General features: G+C 28.0%; 1 protein-coding gene and 1 pseudogene across 2 annotated transcripts; both read right to left on the bottom strand.

Annotated features, from left to right (window-relative positions):
* Positions 1-28: 28 nt before the first annotated feature.
* Positions 29-26,455, bottom strand: eIF2Bepsilon (eukaryotic translation initiation factor 2B subunit epsilon). Its single transcript, XM_087161074.1, has 15 exons — positions 26,055-26,455; positions 22,255-22,379; positions 18,407-18,592; positions 15,416-15,590; positions 15,164-15,319; positions 14,609-14,694; positions 13,424-13,543; positions 11,711-11,811; positions 9,803-9,948; positions 8,550-8,673; positions 7,237-7,479; positions 6,011-6,101; positions 5,688-5,892; positions 1,113-1,256; positions 29-203 (listed from the first exon to the last, which is right to left on the bottom strand). The coding sequence occupies exons 1-15, from the start codon at positions 26,154-26,156 to the stop codon at positions 147-149; spliced, it is 2,061 nt and encodes a 686-aa protein (XP_087017200.1). The 5' UTR covers positions 26,157-26,455; the 3' UTR covers positions 29-146.
* LOC147810949 (protein GVQW3-like) lies at positions 22,508-23,335 on the bottom strand (annotated as a pseudogene). Its single transcript, XR_015433051.1, has one exon. The product of XR_015433051.1 is annotated as a protein GVQW3-like (transcript).
* Positions 26,456-27,474: the final 1,019 nt, after the last annotated feature.

Genomic DNA, 27,474 nt, shown 5'->3' with positions numbered 1-27,474 from the left:
AATAATATGTAGGCTTATTTAAAAAATAAAAGAAAACTTCATTAACAGAGTACACAAAAAGAAATCAGCATACTTTATTAATTAAATAGGCAGTCAGTTCATTTTCATTCAAGCTTTATGCAAAAACGGTTATTCAAAGATATCATCTAGTCTTCATCTGATTCTTCATCTGCTGTTTTCAGCCACTGAATAAAAGCACTAGCCTAGAATTTTAAACAAGTTTAATATAATATTAAAGAATGCTTCAAAATTTAAACATAATTCTTTAAATAAATTCAGCACCTAATTCGGATATATCAGCTATTTATCCACTTTACCCCATTATACAACTTTATTCTTTCCGAAATAAATAATAAAAAAAAATTTACTCCATAGTTTCCTAACAAGCTCAACAAATCAAGCTTCAGATAGAACAATGCTGTGGAAAAACTATTTCAGAAAATAATTTTTATTAACAACTTATTTCGAAATTTCATTCAACTTTATAAAATACATAATTAGCTTGTCTTGATATTGTAATGTTACCCTGAATGAAAATGCTCAGTGCTGTGAATTATTAAATAATATTTTATGAGGGTTTAAGTGAAAAATCTGTATAAGTCGAAATAGAACTCTCAGAAATGTTCAGAGTTTCAATTGACCATTTCAACTAATGACACCACAGCCCTAATAGCAACCACTGCTAGTTAGGTTTCTCTGACTTCATTTTTGACACTTTCGAAAAATACACTCCATTTGAGGTTGTGCAAAGTCGTAATTTTTAAACTTGTCTTGATATAAACTAAATGAAATTGAAGCATCTAAAGAAAATCAAACTGACTTATAATGATCCCGGATTTAACAAGATCGTGGATTTAAGAAAGAAATCAAAAGCACTTGGTTGGTACAATATTAAGTCTATCGGAGCACAGCTCGCTTTAAACAAGCGAATCCCGGATTTAGAGAGTAACATTTTTGGAATCCATAAAATATCAGTGTAATTCCACCTCTCAAGATCAGCTTATCTATTCTTGGAAAAATTCTTAATCTAAAGTTAAGAATTTTAAAGAAAGAAAACCAAAAATGTGTAACGTAAAGCAAGTCTATGAATATTAAAAAATGATAATACTCACTGGTATTTTTATAGCTTCTTGTTCAGGAGTAAGACTATCGTACCACTTCACAATAACAGGTTCAGAAAGTATATCTTGATCATACCAAAAATGCATCACTTTAACAGCAGCAGGAGCTAAGTGTTTATATTTTTCAGTAAACTCCTGGAATTATAAAAATAAGAAAAATAAATACAGCATAATTCATTTCTATAATGGAACACCATAAATATAGTTCTTAGACGCTTTTGGCAATTTGGAAATAACTTGTAATTAAAAAATTTCAATTTTTTTCAAATTTAAAAATTATAACAAAGCATAACCCAATTGTTCAAAAAAAGGTGAGTTATGTATAGTGCATTTTGAAATGATTTCATTAATAGTGATATGAAAGAAATCATGCTAAATTGCTTATAAGCAATTATCTTTTTTAAAGTTATTTTATAAAAGGTAAGGGGGAAAATGTAAATATTTTAATGCAAGTGGTAATTTTAAAAATATAAATAGTTCAAAAATGTAAAAGGTATTAGTTTATTCTGAGTCAGGTTTTTATAATTTGAAAAGCTTTTTCTAATAATCTCTCTAATTATTCTCATTTTTAAGCCACTTGTCAGCTGTTCCCTGATTTTAAAAAGTTAAACCAAAACGCAATATGTTTTTGAAAAATTTTATGTAACAGTGAATACTTGAAGGATTTCCTATTCAAAATTCAACTAATAAAAACCCTGTTACACAATCTAGACTGCAATAAATAAATACTGAATAACAAAGCATGTAAAAATGCATTTCAGAAACTTTCTTTTAAAGTTGCTTATGAAATTTAAAATCTCTCATTTAAGTTATCTATAAAATCTATATTTTACATGCAGAAATTTCCATATTTTAAAAGATGTAAAATATCTCAACATCAAGGTAACAAGTTTTTTTGAATTAAAAAAAATTTCCTCAGTAAATTTAACAAATAAAGCTAAATTTTTTTTAAAAACATTTTTGTGTGAAATTCTGAATCTTCACAAAATTTTTTGTGATAATTTTTTTTTCAACAACTTTGAATCATAAATTACTTAATCATATCTACTAATTCTTAAAATAAATGATTTCTCTGGGGTATTAGTAATTAATGATAAGAAAACGCTCCCTTATACATCTTTAATGAGTAAATGCTTAACACCAACAGCCAGTGAAAAATTAATATTAAAATTAATATTATAAATATGAAATAATCATGGCATTATATCAGAAATATTATATTTGAAAAGTAACATAATAAAGCTAGGAAAATCTAAAACAATTGTCTTGCATTTAATTTTAAAACAGGGTGGCCACTCAAATCAGGTTTCAAATTTCCCTGATTTTTCCAAGTTTTCCAGACAAAAATCTTAAAATTTCCAGGTTTTTGTTTCTTTTTTCTTATAAAGTCTAGGATGTGTACAAGAAAAGTGTCTATATTATAAAATATTTTATTCACAATGTTATTATTTTTTTTAACATATTATTTTTAAAAAAATAATTTTTGACAATTTGGCAAGATATTTTAATGTTTTGGCACAAAATTTTGAATCAAAAATCATATATTGACCAACAAAAGAGTAAAATTAAATATTAATATATAATTGGTTCTTAAAAAAAACTTTTTTTCTTAAATTAAAATATGTTATAAAAGGTTAAAATGAAATTAAAAAAAAATTTGCATTACTGCAACAATTGTAACGATTTGTCGACAAACATTGCTGTTAGCGATTGTAAAAAAATGTGCGATGGGTTGGTTTGCTGAGAAAAAATAATTTACAGATTTCTTTGAATGGGAGTAGAAAAGCTTTCAGAAAAAGAGTGCAATATAAAATCTAAAAAATAATTTACAGATTTCTTTGAATGGGAGTAGAAAAGCTTTCAGAAAAAGAGTGCAATATAAAATCTATTATTATTAAATTATAACCAAATAACTTTTGGAGAATTTATAAAGTTGAAAATACAAAAACATTTTATCAAAATTACCACTAAAGCATCAGAAAAAAAATTGAGAAATAAATGGAGCCATAATTGGGCTGAAGCCCAAGGACAGAATTTAAAAACAGAAGCTAATATCCTAATCCCTTTTTCCACCTCCACCAGAATCTTTCCTAAATTGCACAGTCCCATAGCGGTCAAAGGTTTCCATATTCGTTTAGCAACAGTGAGAGAATTTTATGTGGCATTCTAATTTAACAGAGCTGTAATGGAGCAAATTTTGATGCAAGCAAAGTATTGCTAAGTTGATGATATTTCAACTGCTTGGCAATACATTTCCGTTTAAAAAAAGGGATGAAATAATTTAAATTAAGAAAATTAGTAAATTATTTAAATTAGTGAAATCAAAAAAATTATCAAAGAAAAAATTTCCAGGTCTTCTTTAAAATTCCCTGATTTTTTCAGGTTTTTATTCAAATTTCCCTGATATTTCCAGGTTTTTACCAGTATAACAAAATTCCCTGATAATTCCAGGTTTTCCAGGTGGGTGGCCACCCTGTAAAACCAAAGTATATAGCGTATGCAAAGTTAAATAAAAAAGATAGTTTAAATCTAAGGAATACTTAAAAAGAAATAAATGAAAAATAAAAATACTATCACCTTAAATTCTAAACCATAAGCAAAATTCATTATAAATAAAAACTGTCACAGAAACTAAATTAGAAAAAGATTTCTATAAAAAATATATATATTTTAGTTAGAAGGAGCATAATTATAAACTACTGAGTGTCACAAAAATGACAAATGATTTTAAAAATCAATTAAATAAAAGCAAAAAGAAATAGAAATGTACAATTTTGCTTCATTCTTTGCTAGGAAAATCAGAAACTTTATTCTTAACAAATTTTACAATTAGTTACAAAGATTGTCAGCAGACAGTGATTAATCAATATTTTATTAAAAAATATGAAGGGAAAAAACTTGCATAATTGTTATTGATAAAAAAAACTAACTAATACTGTTTTCAAACTTACCATTATTTACAGCAAGAACTTGGCATAGTCTGAAGACAAAATTAACAGATATCTCATCTGTGCAAAAATTTCAATTTGAAATGTCTGAAGAGCAGCTAATAAGCAGTACCATCTATTGATAACCTTTTCAATTAATTTTGAAATTATGTGAGAATACGCAACAAGCTTTCATAAGCAGAACATGGCAAAACATACATGTTTCGTTTTTCTTTAATAGATTTTTCAAAAAAACTAGCCCTTTTTTAGACAGGTACAAAATAATGACTTTAACACATTATTCAGGTTGTAGTGTCCTAAAGAAAATATCAATACATATTTGGAACTTTAACTAATCTTTTTTGTATTATTTTTTCAAAATTCTATTTCTTAATTCATTATTCAGAATGAAACCCATTGATATAATAATTCACATCTTGTTTAAAAAATGGATTAAAGAATGCAGAGCTAACAATAAGTTTTTACCCTTAAAGAAATAAAAAATCCCTTTAGAAACCTCAAATGATTATTCTGAACTATTATAATTGTTAAATTACCTCTCAGATCCCATGTGATAGGGAAGATTTACAAAACTGTCCCTTTAAAATTCCTTAATATATAGGACGAAGCTCGTTGATTTTGGTGTGAACATTGTTTTTGCTTACTCTTTTAAAATGATCCAATAAATCTGTGTTCACCCACATGCTTACATTATTTCCTTGTTTAGACATATTACATTAAATCTATAAATACATAGCAGGACTACTTTTAAAAAGAGTAAACGACAAACTTAAGAAACTATGATAAAATATACTATTTTTAATTTCAGAATTATTCTGCTTACGAACAAAAAATTCTGCAGTTTCGAGCAAAAAATAAACTTGTTAATATTCCCTCGGGCAATATTTAATTAAAATTTGTAATTGAGTTCAAGATTTCCTTAATCAAACAATTTTGAAGTAGAGTTTCAATAATCTTGAAACATAGACAGTAGATTTTCTACTTAACATCCTCAAACAAAAGTAATTTAATAAATGATCTCCGTGATATTATTACTGTATAGTAAATTGGAATTGATCGTTTTTAAAATCAGAGGAAAGAGACAGAACATAATTGCAAAACTACAAAACTCCACCTTAGATGAATTTTCTCTGCATTTCCCCAAAAAAAATATGTATATTTATGATCCCTAAATTCATCACCATAAAAAGTTGATAATGAAAAATTTTTAATTGGGTTTATTTTTTACAAAATGACAAATTCCCAAACTATAAGTCCTGTGTGTAAGACTATAAAGTATTCTGCACCATGTTATAATTAGAGGATGGCCCCTAAGTTCAAATTATCAAATTTTGCCATTAGGCAAGTGTTAATTGAAATAAAATGATTAAAAAAATTATATATAAAATCTAACTATTCTAATTGATTATTGAATCGATTGATTCTAATTCGCAACTGTATTCATAAAAATGAAATGTAATGAGCAAACACACAAATCAGGAATATCAAGATAAATAAGAACAAAAAAAATTTGTCAGAAAAATTAGGAATATAAGGACAACGACAAACCCAGCATTATTCACATTAAAAATTAGATAATTAAAATCAAAATAAGTATTAATGAAAATTTTGAACTTACAACTAACGATGCAAGACAATCATTTTGAGACTCCGCACTTTTCACGTAATTTGAAATAAGAGGCTTAAAAAAGTTTAAATTTGTCTTCATGGCATTTAAATATTGCTGAGATGTCATTGAGTCTTTTTGATCTTCAACTGGCAGCCTTAGCAGAGCTGAAACTACTAATGTGGTCACTTCTTTCATTGTAACATTGTAGGCATGTCTAAACAGAAATACACAGTTAAAACTATTTTTACAAACTCAAATGTAAGAATTATAATTATAAATTCAATTTTAATGCAAACATTAAAAAACCTAAAACCAAAAGAGTTTATACTTACTTTGAGGAATTGATTTCTAAAATCAAATTTTCACTTTTTATATTTTCTTCAATGCCCCTTTGAAGACTTTCAAACACTTCTTTATAAAAAACTAAAATAAAATTTTAAAAACTGAATCATGCATAACATAATGCATTAACTTAAAAAATATCAAAAAAGCTGAAAATAAAACAGTGAAACTTTTGCATTTAAAGATAACTTATCAAATTAATCTCACTGAATTACTAAGACACAGTTAAGTTCCACAATTAGGAGATTAAGTTAAAAATTAGTTTTTTAAGAAACGATTTCAAACATTTAATTAGGAAAGTTAAAGTTTATTGAAAACATTAAAGCAAAAAAGAGTAACCAAAGTTGGAAGATTTTTAAGGCAAATAATTTTTTAAAAAGAAAATAATAAACAAAAACTAAAATATTTTATTTTAAAAAAAAAGCATAAAATAAGAAAATACCCTATCAAATTTAAATAGCAATTGAATCTTTGCAAGCGATTCAGCCTTAAATTCTATGTAAAATGAAAAATTCACAAAATTCTTTATTATTACCTAACACATAAAATTTTAAAATAAAATATACAGATCAATAATTTTTAATATAAAACAGGCAGTGAAAATTTAAGTGTATTTACATAATACATATGTTTTGTTACTACAAGAACTTCTTAAAATTAAAGATAACTGTGCTCAAAAAATTTGTGGCAAATTAATTTTTATTACAAACAATAATTTTTCAGCTGAATTATTTACTCTTAAGCTTAGACTATTTTTTTTTTTTTTTTTTGGTTTTATTTTGAAAAACTTATTTATACCATAAAACCATTTTTCCTAGATATTTTTCAGCTATTTTTCCCCTTAAATAGAAAACTATCCTTGCCACTTTTTTTTTATTTCCATGGCATTTTTTTTTTAATGTTACTACATATATCAAGTACTTGAAGAAATAAAAAAACATAATTGATTCATAATGATCGATACACAATTAAAAAATTGAAAATTCAACTAAAATTGTGTACAATAGTTTATAATCAAACAGTTATTAAAAGCAAACAATTAATAGAAATAACAATTATAACAAATTATAAATCTAACTAGTTAATTAATAAATAAATAAAGTCAAAAATTTTAGAAGATTCTATGGTGATTGTTAAACAGCAGGCTTTCAAATTTTTAATGATCTTTTGTTAGCTTGACACTAAATAATCAGACTTAATAAATATTTATGCTTACACATAGTATCTTCATCATCCTCATATTTATCGATTTCCCCATCACTTTCTTCAGCTGCAACGTCATCTAAACTAGGTATTTCAGAACTGGAACTAATGCTATCATCATCATCTTCTGGTTCAAATTCCTCAGTTTTACCCCATATGTCTTCAACAATGTCATCATCTTCTTCCATATCACTGTCACTTTCTGATTGACACAAGTATCCATGCCCTTTTTCTCCAACCAATTTCTTATCACAAACTAATGATCAAAAAAAGAAACAGGTGAATTACAAGACATAGCAAGTTTTAAGAAATTTTACAGTGACAATAAATAAACCAAAACCAAACCAAATCTAATATGTTACGGAATTTAAAAATTGTTCATGTTAAGTAGTGAACCACACAGACATTTTAAGTTGTGTATTAAGTTGTGTATGATGCATTATGATTAACAGAAATTCTGATATTCCTAATTTACATATGCAAGGAAGGACAATGTTTAGATTTGGGGTGAAATATTTGATAGTAGCACACAGCACTGTGCTCTTAGGATGACAAGAACTTTTCTGAAACTTATCAAAACTTTAAATAAGTGGGGGGGAAAGAAAGAAAGAAAATATAAGAGGTAAAAATAAGAAAGAAATCACTCTAAAAATCTGCAAATTCGATTTTGATTTTTTGTTTCGTGATAAGACATACATAAAAAGAGTCAAATGCAATTATTGATGCAAGTCTTGTTCTATGACAAAATTTTCAATTTGACAATATATTCTTTAGTTCCTTTGATTCTAAAGTTCAATTAACAGTTTTCCTTTTTCCCAAAATTTTTCAGGGTGATTTTTAACTTATACCTATGCAAAAACATTAAAAAAAAATACGCATAATAATATAACACTGGAATCATAAGGTATCGTAAGTAAGAAAAGTAAAGTACTTTATGAAAAGAATGCTAGTAAAAAATTTAAATATGCAAATTATTGCAAAAAAATATAAATAAATTAATCAAAATTTCTTACAGTACTTTAATAATTCTTTTAAAACCAGAATGTAGATAAAATGGAAAATATAAACTTCAACCTCTAGAAACTGTTATCAAAGTCAGATAAAACTAATTCAAATATTTAATTACAGACAAAACAATTAATGTAAACAATAAAACATGCAACTTATTTATGTTGAACATATTATTTATAGATAACAACCTATTTAAAGTGAACATGCAATATATTTAACAAGTGCAATATATGAATAATAATTTTAATTTCTAATTCCCAGACACACAATAACAAATCAAATCACTTAATAATTTACTATAATCAAGACATATACCCTTATTGTCATTTGCTTTTGTTTCTTCTTCAAAATCCTCTTCACCAAAGCTATCATCTTCCGTATATACCTGAGACTGAAGTTTTGTACAAGGTGGAAGTGTAACGCCCTCTCCAATGACAACCTATATAAAAAAAAATAGAAAGTTAATTTTTGTACATTAAAAGTTACTTTTCTTCATGTAAACATTATTGTTTTTTATTTATTTATTTTTAAAAAAGCTTAATTTACTGAATTAACATTCACTGAACTCACAAGGAAAAAATATTGAAAAGGAATCTACCTTAATATACATATAGTATTTTACATAAAAAAATTTATGATATTCAAACTCTGATAAATATATTTATACATATATACATACAAATATGTGATATGCAACAAATAAAATATGAATATATCCCCATTGAATAAGAACAACTATACTTTTGAAATGATGATTCAATTTAAATATCCGAGTAAAATTATATCAAGTTACAAAAACATCAAAATTTTAAAAAAACCTTCTATACATTGCTAATAAATGCTTTATTTGCCTTAGAAACCAACTTAATCAAAATTGTTCAATGAAAAAAAAAAAGAAATCTTTTTTCTTGCGAACATATTTCATCTCTAAATTCAATGTTAATATTTTCTCAATGGCTAGACTTTTTTACATCGTCCAAACAAAAAAATTCCACTGTGTTTAATCAGACCTTTAAAGTTTAATACATACATATTTTGCTCTTATTTATTTATTTACTTTTTTAAAAAAAGTGATTTTTAAATCACTCTTTATTACTCAATTGTTAAGTTCTACTAAAAATAAAAAACAAGTTGTACACAATGTAATTTATTTCTTCTGAATAAAAAGTCATGGGAAACATGCTTTATACATTGAAGAGATATGCAATTGAGAGATTTGCATTGAATAGATTAACAACAGTTGAGTGATAGAAATAAAATTGAAAACATAGATCTTTTTCCCCCACAGATCGATTTAGACAATTTACAAAAATTTAAAAAGAAAAAAAAAAAGAATTCATAAATAAACTAAAGAAAAATTTAATGGAGCACACATTTTAGCATGTTTAAGTAATCAAATAGTTAATTAGATCCAGTCAACCATATGAATAAAAAATTAAGTTGGGAACATAATATAGCATCCTTTGAATACCTACAATGTTTAAATTGTTTATTAACACATACACAAACAGTTAAAAAAATAAACACTAACAGTTATAGTTAAATTGAAAATAAAGTTGCATTCTTACCTCACTTCCTAGAACACAACCAGGCTGTATATTCACATTAGAATTCAAGATAACTGTATCAGCTAACAAACATGTATCTAGTATGCAATTATCTTTGATAACTATGTTGTCCCACAAATATGATCCTTTCACCACAACATTTTTACCTAAACAAAATAAAGATATATTGAAGCTAAGTTAAATAATTATTTGAAAATAATAACATGTTATTACTCAGTAAAACAAGTGAAAGTAAGAATACGGTCTATTGTAAGAAATAAGGTCTATTTGTTTTAAGAGCCACTACATAACACTCAAGTTTAGGATGATATGTTAATGATGTTAACATAAAAACACGTGAGAAACATTACAAGAAACTACTAAAGCAAGAGGGGAAGAGACAGTAAATAAAGAACAATTAACCTATGATTAACCTAGCTTGAAAAGCTAGGAAGTAAATCTGAAAAAATGGAAAACTATGAAACAAGCAGCACCAAGAAACTCAGCGAAAATTGAAGCTAAAACTATGTTAGAAAATAATGAATAAAAATTTAATAATAATAAATATTTTTCGAGTGCTTAAAACACTAAATTCCTTGTATGCATAAAATGGGAATGTTAATGTTTACTTTAACATAAACTAGAATAAAAATACATTATAAGATATTTTTAATGATTTTATTTAAATATTTTTAAATTACTTCAAAAATTTAAATTTTGCAATAATAATAGACTTTTACAAAAATAGAGTCTTTTAAATTAATGCAGTGAGAAAGGAAAATTTTAAAATGCGTGTCTTCTACTTAAAAAACAAAATTAAAAACAATTTTCTGTAAGTATCATTCAAGGAAATAAGCAAACAAAATCATTGCATTTATGAGTTTGTTACATTGGTATCTTGATTTAAATGAACAAAGCTTGATTCAAATATCCATATACTTTTGTATCAACTGCAACATAATTGCAGTGTTTACCTATGGCATTTTTAGAAAGGTGGCTTGCCTTGCCTGCCTTTTGATCCTCCCCTCTTTGTCCTTTTTGTAAAAATAAGCCACCCATCCATAATGGAATATGAATAAATAGCCATTAAACTGGCTATTTATTCATATTCCATTTAAAAAATTCAATTGATTATTCAAATATAAATTACACATTGGTCAAATTATCTCTATGTATAAGTTTATTTCTGATTTCTATTACAAATATTTATTTTGTTAGGATCATTCTCACCTGGTAAAATTTTTTGTGAGTTTCTCTTTTTTGTTTGGGGTATATTAATGAATTTTTTAAAATTATTTTTAAGTACCTTTTTTTCAAAAAAAAAATTATTTTTTTTAAATGTCCATATAAGCATCTTTAAATCTTTGCATAGTTTTCAGTTTGAATTGTAAAAAAAAAAAAGGTTCCAAGCCTATAATTGTCTTCCCAACAATAATTCTTTTTTAGTTTACTTTAGTTGAAAAAAAAATTTACACAGAGATTGTCTCTTTTAGAATACCTTCATTTATTATTTATAAACTATAAATTTTTCACTTATTTAGATACTGAGAGAAAATAAATTTCTGAAATATACACATAAAACGGTGGTTGAGGGTTAAATTCAGTTATTACATGATATTACACATTTTGATAAATTTTTACAGTGTTAAGTGAGTACCGTTTCGGAACACAGTGTCCTTTTCTGTGAGGAAGCACCCTGCCCACTTTTATGCCAAAGGAAGAACTCTGATATTTGTAATCGATACCTAACACTATATGAATGCTTTATTTAAATAGCGGTTCAATTCCATAAAGCCAAATCTGAAGATAGTAATAATAAATTATCGAACAAGAGACTAAAATGCAATATTTACAATTTCTTTTTAGTGACAGTGAAATTTCTTTCATATGACAACAAAGATTTTTAAGAAACTGAAGAAAAAAAATTACCAATAGTGCAATTGCGTCCAATAACCGAGTTACTTATAAATGTATTTTCATCAATTTTAGTGCCACTTCCCAAGATAACATTTTTCTGCACTTCACAATTCCTGGAACATAAAAAAAAAAATAAAACTACATACAGATATACTACAATAGCAAAACACTGCTATTTGTATTCAACTTACAAAACACAAAGGCTGTGTTTTATGAAGACAAAAAACTTCACAGAATTACTGATGATAATGTACATATTACAATCGCAGATTCATAATGTATGTGTTACAATCATAACTACACACAAGTAATCCCTAATATTACAACTGGTGCTTTGAAATAAATATAATATTAATTATTTTGACTATCGATGAAAATTTTATTGCTTATAATAAAATAATTTGATTACTTTTCATAAGAAATCAATATTATTATCTCTTCATACATACATACTTACGTGCGTGTGTTACGCTTTGAAATCATAAACATTGTAAGTTCGTAGTGTGGCCAGTGCTTCATGAAAAAGATACAGGAAAATGCAGGAATCATAATATAATTTTATTGAAGTAAGGGCCAGAGCTCCAGAATGACAACCTTACTGGCTGGTGGATAGATAGAGAATAGCAAATTTGACCTTGGAAAGAGGGTTTTTATATCTTTCTGGACAATATATTTAAATAGTAATAGGTCTCAGTAGCGCGAGACTGATCAATTTCCCAAGCTACTAAAGTCACATCATCACATTTTCTGAGATAATTAGATCAATATTATTACTTTCTAGTGGGAATGGTTTTAAACATTTGAGCGTTAGATACAAGCACTATTTAGGGATTAGATTTAAAATACAATTCTTTTAACATTACATAATAAGGTTTTAAACGTTTGCGCGTTAGATACAAGCACTATTTAGCGATTAGATTTAAAATATAATTCTTTTAACATTACATGATATATATATATATATATATATATATATATATATATAATTTCTGAGCCAAAACACAAAATTTACTAAGAGTAACTACATAATTTGAAAAGAAAAATCTAGCTAGATACATCATTATATCAGGCAGAAATCAGCTTTCATAAAAATATTTTTAAATTTGCCTCAATAAATTTTATTCGTCAATAATGCTTTTCAATGTGTTTGCATGCATTCTATTAACATATTTTCTTTATTTTCATTCTTTGGAATATTGGGGGGGGGACTATAATTTACACATGTTATTAATATCACCTATCATAAAAAATGCATTATTAAATATTCTATTAGAAACAAAGATTGTCTTTTAAAGTATATCAAAAAAATTACAAATTTTAAATCAGTGCAATAAAATAAACAATTTTAAAGAACCTTTCGAAAGTTTTTTTTTTTTAATTTTAAAATAAAATTCATAAAATTATTCAATTATAAATATCCAATTAGGTCACATAGAAGGTCTATGATAAACAATAATGGGCAGCTGTAATCTAATTAAATAATTTTTTTATGAATCTTACATGCAAAAAAACTTGAGAAATATCAAGGTAATGTACATCCTAAAAATAAATTAGAGTTATTTCAATAAAATGTTATAATAAAAATATAATTTTTATAATTTTGTTATAATAAAAATATAATTTTTATAATTTTTTATAATTTTGTTATAATAAAAATATAATTTATTTTATAATTTTTAATTTATAATGTTATAATAAAAATATAATTTAAATTTAAAAAAATACCTTCCAATTTCAACATCAGGTTCCTTGTAAACATTTTGCCTGGTAAACGAATACTTGCTCCCATTCAATTTCAGCAAATCTGGCACAAGAGGATATGTCCATCTAGCCATTATATCCTGACTAAAAAAAAAAACACTTAATGATTAATAAAATAGATTGACAGATTATAATCAAGTCAAATTTTATAACAATAATTTAAACTAGCACATCTGCGCTAATTTAAATGTGAAAACTAAATGACTGAGATTAACTTTACTGTGAAAATCCTAAATGAAGATAATTTTCACTGCATAATAATTCTTGAGGAGAACCAATTTTCCCCATTATTAACTTATTAAAACCTAGTAATCCATAAAATGCAACAGTTGGTGATTCAATTATCATTTTTGAGAAAAAATTGACATAATCTATAGTTCCCCTTTGGTCATCAAGTAATAAATTTTCCATAATAACATAAATATTGCATTATATATTATATAAACATTGCACGTTCAAGATGATCACAATAAGCGTCAAAAATTATATTTGCCCTTTTTTTCAAAATTTTTGAAGATTTCATACATACTGATGTTTTGTACTTAAAAGAAAATAATTTATTTAAAATTATATATTTATCAATATTTAAATAAACCACTAAACAGCTTTACTTATAAACCTTTTAATTGGGGGGGGGGGGTTGCATAATTTTCTCAATTTTGGCCCTCATTTTTTTATAAGGTTAAAACCATATTTTAATAATTTAAAAATTTTCCAGTCAAAAACCCAGTTGTGCTAAAAGCACAGTAAAACAGTAAACTAATAAAATATAAATTATTATCAACCACTTAGAATTAGAATTCAAATTTATTATCATAAAAATATTATATATTTAATAAACTTATAGAAAATAGAAATAAAAAGCATTAACATTTAACTAAAAAGTTCCCTTCCTCCCTATTATAAAAATATCTAAAGCTTAAATTTAAAAAGTGAGAAAAATCATAAAACTTATTTAATTCTTAATATTGCTGTCCTTTAAGAAGAATTTGTAATTGTAATAACCTATCTATTTTACAGCTAATGAAAAAAAAGAATTTATTTCCATGTCACAAAATATTCATGATTCCTTTAGAAAATTTACATGATAATTTCACATTGGAAATAAATTCTGTGATTGAATAGTATGATGTGCGAACAAACAGTTACCTGATTGAATCATACATGCACAAGTTTGATATGTTAGAACCATAACCAGTCTTTGAAATGTGGATATACATGGAATTTCCCAAAAGCTGAAAAAAAAAAAAGAAATAAGAGATTATAAAAAAATATATATATACATTTAATTTTTATAATTTAGTTCAATATACAGTGTAAACAAACTTATTACAACATTTATTAAATGTTTCAAATAATACTCAAGCAACTAAAAGAGCAGGTACAAAAACTCACATTTTTCTTCTATTTTATGAAATCAAAATTTTACATCTTATGATACTGTTACATTTTTATTTACATTAATATTGTTTTAAAGTTAACATTTTCTATTTAAGTACAAATAAATTCTTAATTACTACTCTAATTAAGTAAAATAAATAATATCTATGTAAACAGAAGAAATTTTTAATTAAAAATCTAAACAAAAGAATCCAACTTCTTATTAGAGTAATTAAACGTTAGGCCTTTTCACAAGTTTGTATTGATAAAATTCAAATAAAATATATACTGGAGAGAAGTTTAAAAAAAAATCATAAAACTTACTTCTTCATTAACAAGAAGTCCTTTTACAAAATCATCCATTGTTTGATAATCAAAGTTATCAGAAAACAATGGTGGAACACAGGGAGAACAGATACTGATAGAACTATCCAGAAGGTCATTATGAATACTTATTTCTTCACTTTCTTGAAATATCTCCTACAATAATATTAAAAATTTCAAAATAAAACTGATGAACTGTATAAATATTTTTTTTATATGTAAACACACAAGTATCATATATAGTGTACGAACCAAAGGGAAATGCACAGTTCTCATTTTGTTGATTCTTTGAAAATACCTAATCCTATTACTATCTGATTCAACAGCAACAACAAAATTATTTTCCTTGCATCTATTGGCATGATTTGGCAGAGCTTTTCTGTATACAAGAGTAATAGCACTATTTTTATCCGTTTGCCTGCGATTCCTGTAATATACATTAACTATTGTAACATATAAGAACACACAGTACATAATTATTCAGACATACATTCTATATACTAGGGTTGTCCATAAAATAAGGTTCCCCACGAATTCTCACAATGAAAAACATGTTTATTGGCATTGAATAATACATGTTTGGAAAGCTTAGACTTCCCTCTTTTTTTCGGCATAATCGCCGTTTAGATCAATGCATTTTTACATGCAGTGTACCATCTTCTTTATGCCTGAGTCGTAGAACTCTGCCGCCGCTCTGCGAAGATAGCTTAAAACAGACAGAATTTGCTTAAACTTCTTCGGCTTTGGCGAGCATGGATGCTTCCACTAACGGGATTGTTCTTTTGTTTCCGGTGTCATGTAGTGGACCCAGGTCTCGTCCCCAGTGACAACCGAGTCCAAAAATTCCTTGCCATCGGTTTCGTAGGCATGAAGAAATTTGCAGGCGGCTTCCATACATTGCCGTTTGTTGTCATAGTCATCCGTCCGCATTTTCGGGACCCACCTTGCCCAAGCCTTGGCATATCCTAAGCGGTCTCTCAGAATGTTGTGAATGCAGGACTTACTGACAACAGGGATCATCTCGCTGAGGTCCCGAACCTTCACCCTTCGATCTTTCAGCATTGCTTCTTCCACTTTCGCAATAGCTTTGTCCGAAAACGATGGCCGACCAGAATGTTGTTCGTCATGGACGTCTGTAAGTCCGTCTTTGAATTTTCTGCACTATTTGCGCACAGTTTGCACACTCATACACTCTTCCCCGTACGCCTCACAGAGTTGGGAATGAATGTCCACCGGAGGAACGTTTTTTGCACTCAAAAACAAATCACAGAGCGTAATTCGCACCTGGCGTGAGAAACAAATGGAAGCTTTATCTTTCACGGCTACCAAGACAAGAATCAACGTTGTAGATACCTCGCCGGGGCGGGAACTGGGGCAAAGGGAGCTAAGTTACATGCCAGTCTCAACAAATCCCGCTTAACAGCGTTCCTAGCATCCGCACCTCCTTGGGAATTTTATTTTATGGACAACCCTCGTAATTCTATACAGATATAGAATATTAAAACTCAAGAGAGATGAAAAATTAAAAAGGCATAACATGGTTATAATTTTTGTGCTATCAATGCACTGATATTTTTTAATGAGTAAATTGCAATTTTGGAGAAGAATTTAGAAAAAGTTCATGTGCATTAACATCTAAGAAATTAGATGTTCTTGCATAGATTAATATTGCAGTACTATCAACGACAAAACAAATAACAATGGACAAAAATGTTTAGAATGTTCTGTAGTATCTTTATTAAAAAATATAAGTATTAATTTTAAAGAAAAATAGAGGACGAACACTTCACATTACACTCAATCAACTATCATAAAAATCCCAGCATTTTTTGTGTAAATAAACCATAATAAACAAACTTTTGTAACCAGGATAAGACCACAGCGCTTTTTTAGAAAGCCCTTCAAGGTGAGCACTCTACATCTAAATAATTTATTTTCTGTCAGGAGACAGTTTTTTTTAATTTTAATCGGTGTTAGTATGTTTTATGGGAATAAGGAGATGTACAAAGTGGGGTGGGGAGGAAATCGCAAAACTTACATATCTCTCTGGCTTTTAACTAAATAATTGATTGATTAGTGTGAGTGTATTCAATAGTGCATTTCGACAAATATCTTTTTTCAAGAACTTTATGGGACCAAATGCCTCACTGGAAGGTATTGCCAGCCAGTCTTTTTTATCACTGCACTTCAGTGATAAAAGTGTGAATTATTACTGAATTATTACTGATAAAAGTGTGAATTACACTTCAGTGAATTTATTTATCATTAACAAAGGAATTAGGAATCAAAATATTTTTAATGCTCCAGTTTCACTCCAGATAATAAGCTTAAGTTCCAGCTCTTGTAATTTTACTACAGATTTTTGTATTAATATTAAAAAAAACTAACATAAGCATCTGCTCACTTAGGATATACAAATGTAATTAAATTCATGGTTGGGTTATTTGCTCATTCTTAAGAGAAGAATTTAATCTAATAATTCCTTCTTCATATTTTATTTTAAATCATAATAATTATATTTTAATAATGAGAATAGTCGTTCAACATCAACTTGGCTAACAGGCAATGCCTCTACAATGAAACTGCAAGCGCTCTGGAGCATGGACCCTAGGAAAAACTCAGTTCCAAAGCACCCTGGCTCTAATTCCCTGTTATTAATTAGTTTATAAGATTTTCATCAATAGTTTAAATAGGATTGTTTGATTAAAAAGTTATTTGAAATATGTCACTAACATTAAACTCTGAATAAATAGAAAAAATGTTTTGAACTTATTTGGAAACTAAAATAGTTCACCAAAAACAATGAAATAGGAATAGAAATATTAAATAAATTAATGCAAAACAAGATCTAATGAGCTAAAACCATTAAAAAAAAATTATTATATTTTTTCTTTTCATTAGATCAATGTTAAATGCAGTAATGAGAGTCATGCAAGAAGTATATAAAATTTTCTTTTTATACAATGAGTTTTCCTTGGAACTATAACCATAATAATTTCATTAATATTAAATAAATATTAATATTATTCTCCACTTTTACATTTATTTAACCATCATATTCATTTAAAATGATTGACAACATTAATTCTTACAATTAGCATGCCCTTCCCCTTTTCACTCAAGAGTTTGCATTACTAAGATTTCACAATATAAGAAATATTAAGATCACAAATGAAACTAATTATTGCATAATTTAGTGCATTGAGAATACAAAACCGCCAAAAATAAAATTGATTTCCATACTTGTGCTCTTCCAAGATCTTTCCTAATGGAAAGTTTGTAATCACATCTCCATTGATTAAAAGAAAATCTGAACGAATAAGGCCTTTTGAATCCAGTTCTCGCATAATGTCACCCATTGACAAGAAGCAAGTGGAGCTGATGACTTGGACAGACATCTTGGAATCATCTTCAGACCATCGAGAGGAACTAAAATATTTTAAAACAAATTCATAAAAATTAATTTTTAGAAGAATAAAAAAGAACTTAAACAGTCATTTTAAATGAGTTTTTCTTTTAAATAGCTACAGAAATAATTGTAATAAACAATTCTTGAAATAATAGAACAAACCAAGAAAATACAAAAACTTGTAATAAGTTTGAAAGCTATGTTAACCTTCTTTGCTTATCACTGAAGTCGAGATTTTCTTTCACTAGTGCCTGTTCAGGACTAGAGGGTATTTTGCTGTTACGCATGAACCATTAAATCACCAAAATATGAACAAGTACTGAGCATATTCAGAATCTGCTATAAAATAGATATGTGACATACACTGTACCTATTTTTTATTTACTTAAGTTTGTTTTTTTTTCGATTAAATACGTTTTTACACCATTTCTGCAATTTCAAAGTTAGTTAAATATTTTTGGCACTTCGACATTGTAACGGCAAAAAAAAAATTTTACACCTATAAGACACAATCAAGTGAAAAATGGACTGCAAACCAAATACACTCTAGCAAAAATAAAACTCTCCCACATACTATAAACTAACACTACATGCTAATTTTTTAAAAAGCCATCTTAAAGCATACGATTCAGAAACATTCCTTTATCCTCATATTTATATAATCAATAACCAAATGCGAGTCATATATCTATCATTACGTGCAAAAAGTCAAATCAACATGTATCTCAAATCATATGAACTTACAACATGCCATCTTGTGCCAAAGAATTATAGTTTTTAAAATGATCCAGAACACAGTAACAAGATGTGATGGACAGAAGTGAGCTCAGAATCACTCAGGCGTGTCCCATGTTGGCCAGAAAATAAAGGCATTTCATGCTGGCACATATAAATGATAGTCAACGCAAAGGATTAGGTTATAAATAATAGAAAAGGTTATAAATTTGAAATATAAAATTCTCATGAGAATCGTTTTTAAATATACATTCATTAATAATAACAAGAAATGAAATAAGAGTACTTTAAAGATGTTTTTCAATTAAATAATACTGCAAATAATTATGCAAGTTATAATAACAGGGTGGCCACTCAAATCAGATTTCAAATTTCCCTGATTTTTCCAGATAAAAATCTTAAAATTTCCAGGTTTTAGTTTCTTCATTCTAATAAAGTGTAGGATGTGGGTACGAGAAAAAAGTCTATATTATAAAATATTTTATTCAAAATGTCATTTTTTTAACATATCTTGAAAAAAATAATTTATTTTGATAATTTGGCAAGCTTTTTTATTCATTTTTAATGCTTTGGTATAAAATTTTGAATCAAAAATCATATATTAACCAACAAAAGAGTAAAATTAAATACTAATATATAGTTAGTTCTTAAAAAAAACCTTTTTTTAAAATTAAAATATGCTATAAAAGGTTAAGGGAAAAAATTAGCATTAATGCAACAATTGTAACAATTTGTCGATAAACATTGCTGTTAGCGATTGTAAATAAAAAATGTGTGATTGGTTGGTTTGCTGAGAAAAAATAATTCACAGATTTCCTTTAATGGGAATAAAAAAAGCTTTCAGAAAAAGAGTGCAATATAAAATCTATTATTATTATTAAATTATAACCAACTAATTTTTGGAGAATTTTATAAAGTTAAAAATACAAAAACATTTTGTCAAAATGGAAAAAAATTACCACGAAAGTATTGGAACAAACTTAAGCCATAAATGGATTCAGCCCAAGGACAGAATTTAAAATAGAAGCTAATATCCTAATCCCTTCTTCCACCTCCCCCACAATCTTTCCTAAATTGCACAGTCCATAGCGGTCAAAGGTTTCCACATTCATTTAGCAACAGTGGGAGAATTTTATGTGGCATTCTAGTTTAACACAGCTGTAATGGAGCAAATTTTGATGCAAGCAAAGTAATTGCTAAATTGATGATATTTCAACTGCTTGGAGATACATCTCCGTCTAAAAAAAGTGGGTATAATGGATGAAATAATTCAAATTAAGAAAATTAGTAAATAATTTAAATTAGTGAAATTTAAAAAATTTCCAGCTTTTCTTTAAACCTCCGATTTTTCCAGGTTTTAATCCGAATTTCCCTGATTTTTCCAGGTTTTTTCCAGTATAAAAAAAATTCCCTGATAATTCCTAAATCTTTCCTAAATTGCACAGTCCATAGCGGTCAAAGGTTTCCACATTCATTTAGCAACAGTGGGAGAATTTTATATGGCATTCTAGTTTAACACAGCTGTAATGGAGCAAATCTTGATGCAAGCAAAGTATGCTAAATTGATGATATTTCAACTGCTTGGAGATACATCTCCGTCTAAAAAAAGTGGGTATAATGGATGAAATAATTTAAATTAAGAAAATTAGTAAATAATTTAAATTAGTGAAATTTAAAAAATTTCAAGCTTTCTTTAAACCTCCGATTTTTCCAGGTTTTAATCCGAATTTCCCTGATTTTTCCAGTGTAAAAAAAATTCCCTGATAATTCCAGGTGGATGGCCACCCTGAATAAGCACATTTTAAAATGTCACATTTAAAAAATAAATGAAATATTAGAATATTTTAAAGGGTTTTTTTTTTTTTTTAATTCAATGCTCTAAATGATTACGGAAGTTATAAGCATAACAAGTGCATTTTAAAAAGTCAAAATCGGCAAATTAACTCCTAAGTAAAGCTGATTGACACAAATTAACTTTAAAAATTAGCTATACATGAAATTGACCAAAGTTGTAATTTTTCAAAACAGTATTTTACACTTTCATGAACTGACAAGCACAGGGAGTAAGCTCTATAACATGAAGCTAGTGGGACACATTCAAAATTGCTTCAACTGTCATGTTATACACATTTGCTTGAGAACCTAGTTTATTATGCAATATCACAATTCTTTACTTGTTATTAACTCTTTTTTCGAAATTTAAAATATTTCTATTCAAAAAAAAAAAATAATAATATGTGTACACATTCAAACCCCCACAAATAATATTTTATTCATAATTTTCAGAAACAACCAGATCTGATTCAGTTGCTAAATTTTACCAAATAAATTTTGGATTTTTCAATAAATCTTTTATATAAATTTTCATTTCAATGAAAAAATTTCAATAAAATTACAACCTAAACAATGCTAGTTAATATTTTCTAATGTCAATAAAAATCAACTATTAAAACATTTTCTTTAATATTAATTAAATGGTTAATATTAAACCATTTGTTCACATAAAGAGAAGGAGAAATATTTCTACTCTCTAACATATATACTATTTGACCTTTTTCACTTCTTAACATACAGCAACAGGTTTAACAATTCAAAATACGCTTCTATCTTAAAGAAATCACACTGTGTATAGAAAATAAATTTTCACTTTAGTGTAAAACGCTGTTCTCTTTAATTTATCTTTGCTAAAAGAGTTTATAATTCATATGAAATAAATAATAACACATAACTTTAGAAAATATTCAAAATAAATATGTTTATTTTATCTATCAAAATTATTTTTACAGAATTATTTATACAAGTAGATGTTTTTTTCTTATTATTATTTTTTTTAAACATTTTATAATTTTAGACTGACAAGTGTTACTAAGTTATGCTAATCTGCAAAAAATAATTAAAAATATGCCTTAGTGAACAATAAATTAGAGTATGGCTTATAAAAACATACTTAACATAACTTCGAACCAGATGATTATTTGCACAACAAAAAATAAAAGTTTCTTGGATGCCAGATTCTTCCAATGACTGCAAAATGAAATCCAAAACAACTCCATTTGCAACTGGTAAAAGGACCTTGAAAACATCAAAAGAGTTATTTTATGACATCAAGTAAAATCAGCAATATTTAATATACGAGGCCTGTCTGAAAAGTATCCGACCTTGGGCCGGAAAAAATATTTCGAATACTTGACGGAGTTGGGACCCTAATACCCTTCAAAGTAGGCCCCTTGTGCTTGCACACACTCAGCCCACCGATCCTTCCACTGATGGAAACACCTCTGGAAGTCTTCTTTTGGAATGGTGTTCAGCTCCGTCGTCGCGTTCCGCATTATCTCTTCTCTACTCTCAAAACTGGATCCTTTCAGTGGCGTCTTCAATTTTGGATACAACCAGAAGTCTCAAGGAGACAGGTCTGGAGAGTAGAGAGGTTGGCGAACGGTTGTAATTCCATGTTTGGCTAAGAAAGTGTGGATCAATTGGGATGAATGTGCAGAGGCGTGCTTTTTGTTCCGGCGACAACAACTTGGGTACGAATTTTGCAGCCACTCGGTTCATGTTCAAATCTTCACGCAAAATTGCATGTGCAGAATCTTTACTCACTCCAACCTCTTCTGCAATCTCCTGCACTGTCAAACGATGATCTGCCATCACCAAATTTCACAACCTCTCAACATTAACTGCACTCTGAGCAGTTTGAGGCCTGCCACAACGTTGTTCACTCTCCGCTGATGTGCGGCCATCTTTGAATCGGTTGAACCACTCCTTAATTTGTGTTGCACCCATCGCTTCTTCTCCAAACACCTGCTGAATCTTACTAATTGTTTGGCTTTGAGAATCACCAAGCTTTTGACAGAATTTCATGCAGTATCTTTGCTCAATTCGTTCAGTCATCTTGCGAGAAAACTAAATCCGACGAACTCTACGAACAGCACCTTACTTGGCGACCACCAGCCAGCGAGTTGCACAAGCGAACACGGTGAAAAAATTCAGTCATGTGCATTAAGGTTCCTCCTTCCACTGTGCACTAAGGCGCCGCCTTAGAGTCACTACTTTGCGCAGGAAAAATTAAGGTCGGATACTTTTTAGACAGGCCTCGTATGTATAAAAAAAATCTTTAAGTTTGAAAAATTGATTATTAAAACATAAAAAAGTTCTAAATTTTACTAGAAATGTGAAGTAAAAAAAGCAATGTAATTTTCAAACAATTTAAATCCAAGCCATTCAAAATTACTTATATAACATTTTACAAAAAAATAACAGTAATGCAACAACTATCATTATTATTCAATTAATTTTAGTTCCAAAGTTCAATAACTTATATCAAAATACAAGTTTTAAATAAACAAGAGAGAGAATACATAAACAAAGTAAAGAGTAAATAAGAAAATATCTTTAAATGAAACAAATAGGCAATAGAGCTCATGAACAGCATAAAATAATTAAATTAATTAATAGTGTTGATCGATAGCAACTTGTCAAATAATGCTTACATAAATTGTAGTCACAAAATGCTTCATGTTTGGTCTATATTTTCATCCATTTTTATCTTAGATTTCCATTACTTTCTAATTTTCTCCTTATTTTAGATGAAATTTTATTGACATAAAATGTATAGCACATTAGATAAAGTATTTACACACAGACCTGAATAATATTCACAAACACTGTTTGTGGAAAATTTGTCACCATTGCAGAAATTTTTTTACTGTTACTAATGAATGAAAAAAAAATTTGCTTTTTTGCTTTTCCCTACCAATGCAAACGTTATTTATAATTATATTTCATATTTAAAATCACATTTTTAATTTCTATAAGATTTAAGATTGCCGATCATGTTTAATATTTTCCTCTTTTTCATATCAATTATTGAGTTTCCCATTATTGTAATTTAAAAGCCAACAAGTGAGTTCAAGTGACTTAAAATTATACATCGGAATTAATGTTCAGACAATTTTTAAAAAAAAACTTTGAGTTTCTCATTTGCGTATCAAACATCAAGACAAACATCGCGCATCAAACATCGTATTCACAGGACGTTAAAATTTAACATTCAGATTCGTAACAATGTGATTTTAAAATTAAATGTCAATGCTTGCTTTTTGTGACTTCAAAATCCGACATTGAGATTCATATTCACAGAATTGAAATAAATTAATAAAATCTCATATTGATATTATTATTAAAACGTTGCTAATATTCTTTGGATTAATGTTTCCTACATACACACAATTTTTTCTTTCTTAATTTCAGCTTCAATGTCAGCTATTTTTATTTTTCAATTACAGTGCAACCTCGAAAATCCGAACTGCTGGGGGATTTGGAAGGTCCGGATTTTAGATGCCTTTCTTAAATTGATAGAATTATCGAAGTTGCGAATTCGCCAACCCGATTCTGCGATTAAATACGCGTGTGTTGACCTCCGACGTCAATTTTAACATAAATATACTCCTTAAATAATAAATAAGAGACACTAAAAATTTAACTTTCGTCATCTCCCCCCGTCATCAATCGTTATAATATTAGCAATTAAAACTAAAAATATGTGCAGAATTTCAGCTTATAACTGAAACAGATGCTTCTACACCAGATTGTACCAGCTGATACTAATCCCTTTTTTTTGTTGGGGGATGAAAGAACTTGTCCTCGCCTCCTAAGCTTTAAGGTTAAGAAAAAACCAGTTTTCTTTCTTCACAGTTGGGAAAAACAAGGTGGTAGAAAAATTCCTCCTCCTGAGGGGATTCCCCTTCAGTATTTCTCTTTATATTCTTTGTTATCCATACAGAGTTGATAAGAATTACTGGAATTTCCTTATCAGCTATAAGCTTTCATTCATTCCTCACCCTTACCTCCTCAATGCTTCATTGTTGGAGAAGAGTTGTGGTTTTTTGTCTAAATTTTCATTTTAAGTTATTTGCTTTTGTTTTTTTGAAAATTTTCTCTGGCGAGTCCGGATTTTAGAGATTCCCGCATTTCAGAAGTCCGGATTTTCGAGGTCGCACTGTATTTAAAAAGTGTTTATATACTAATGTTTTATATTCAATGATAATAGTTAGTGAGTCAGCAAGTGCATTAATAATTTGGAAAAAGTTGTAACGACAAGTTATTTAAAAAGTTAGTAGTCCTTCGGACTAGAAAGCATTAATGTGTTGTGGTCAATTATTATATATGATTTTACAATGAGCAAAAATAAAAAATGGGACTCTGAATAACTTTTCATCTGGTGGTGGGACTTTTCACTTTAACTTTCAGCAGAATTTTGTCACGGATAAAAAAATTTACAATGGAAACGAAAATTTTTTGCACGCGATTATAAAAATTCCTTTATGCAATATATTTTTAATATTTACTTTGTATAGTTTTACCTAATAATAATTTTTAAAAAAATTGTAAAACATACAAATTTCTTTATCACTTTCTAGATTGTAATTTAAATGATAAAATACAAGATACTCAAATTACAAACAATCAATCAAATAGTTATGAGTAATTTTCGTATAGTCGTCTCAAGGTTTACTCGTTATTATTTACTCTTACTAATCGAAGAGGGGTTGCAATGGTCTTGAACTAATGGACCACTAATGATTTTGAACACTGCTGAGTAATTAAAGAATAAAGTTTTAAAATCAATCATTTATAACTTACGAAACGTCAAAAACAGTCATAAACATATTCAATACTTTTTAAAAATCAAAATATATATATACAAAAGAACTATAATAATGAGAATTATAAAGACAATTATTTTACCTCTGGTTTCAAATTCGTCAGAGGCGCAAGCTTGCGATTGAAGGAGTCTGCAACAATCACAGCTTGATTTATTTCTTGTCTTTTCAATTCGTTCTTAGACATAATTTTATCAATGGTAGAAAATTAAAAACTATTTTTAAAACTGGTCACGTGAATTCAAATTGAGTATTTAATTTAAATATCCAAGAAAAACGACTAAAGAAAATGTAAAAAATACTTTTTAATGTTCTACAACTGATAAAGCTTCCTTCCTTTGTTTACGAAATGCTAAATTAAAATAGATTTTATCAAACTAAATCAAACTGAAACATATGAACAACTTATTGCATCAGAATTTTAGATAAGATAAGATAACAATAAAAACAAGCGACGTTCAAAAAACGGATAAATACGTTGGCATTATTAACCTCACATGCATTATTAGCTTATAGCTTTCATAGTAGATATTAACTTCTTTTTTAAATCTGGCAATAGTATTTTGTGGATTTGAATACGCGCTCTTGTAGTGCCGTAGATAGGAGGAACCCGCAAGAGGAAGTGAAGGTCCTATCTTCCCGATGGCAACGAAAAACCGGTTTTCAGGTTTGCCTTATTTTTGTGGTTTATCTTATTATTGGCGTTTAAAAAAAATTTACTACCATCTTTTTTTGGTGAGTGTTTAGTTGTACTAGGTCTGATTTAGAATATAACAATATACTAAAATATAAAAAATGGATAATAAATTATATTTTTTTTAAGGTTAATAAACTTTCAACTCGATTTAGAAGTATGTATTAACTTAGTTAATTACTTATTAATAATTAATTTGATAATTTAATTTTACAATTCTAAACTACTGACAGAGCCTTTAGTGGAGTGTATTTTAATGCAGAGCTGCCTTCTAGTGTTGGAATTAGTAAATCCCTTCAGAAATGAAATGAAAATAGAAAGTTATTATTATTGTTATTGTTAATTTACGTGGCACTAGAGCTGCACAATGGGCTATTGGCGACGGTCTGGGAAACATCCCGGAGGATAATCCGAAGACATGCCATCACAATTTTGATCCTCTGCGGAGGGGATGGCACCCCCGCTTTGGTAGTCCAACGATCTGCGCGCGAAGTCGAGCACTTTACGGTAGCACAGTTTAACGAGGACCAATACCGCACACCCTCGGTCCCTACGCAGACTGATCTAAGTGGTCACCCACCCGCACACTGACCGCAGTCAGTGGTGCTTGACTTCGGTGATCTGCTGGGAACCGTGTCTTAACGATCAGTCCACTGCGGGATTTTACTGTACTTGAATATTATTTCAAGAGCACAATAAGCTTGAAATCAGAGATTTTCTGCCCACGCTGAAAATGCCTTAAACCTTCTTAGGAGAAGCATTATTGACATGCAATTGCATTTCTGTGAAAATAAAAAAACAGATTAGTCGC

The sequence above is a fragment of the Parasteatoda tepidariorum genome, chromosome 4 (assembly GCF_982258835.1).
Source record: "Parasteatoda tepidariorum strain Cologne lab strain chromosome 4, Ptep-v5.0, whole genome shotgun sequence".
In the NCBI taxonomy this organism is placed as follows: domain Eukaryota; kingdom Metazoa; phylum Arthropoda; class Arachnida; order Araneae; family Theridiidae; genus Parasteatoda; species Parasteatoda tepidariorum.
Note: the sequence above shows the minus strand (reverse complement) of the source record. Positions and strands in the feature narration are given on the sequence as shown.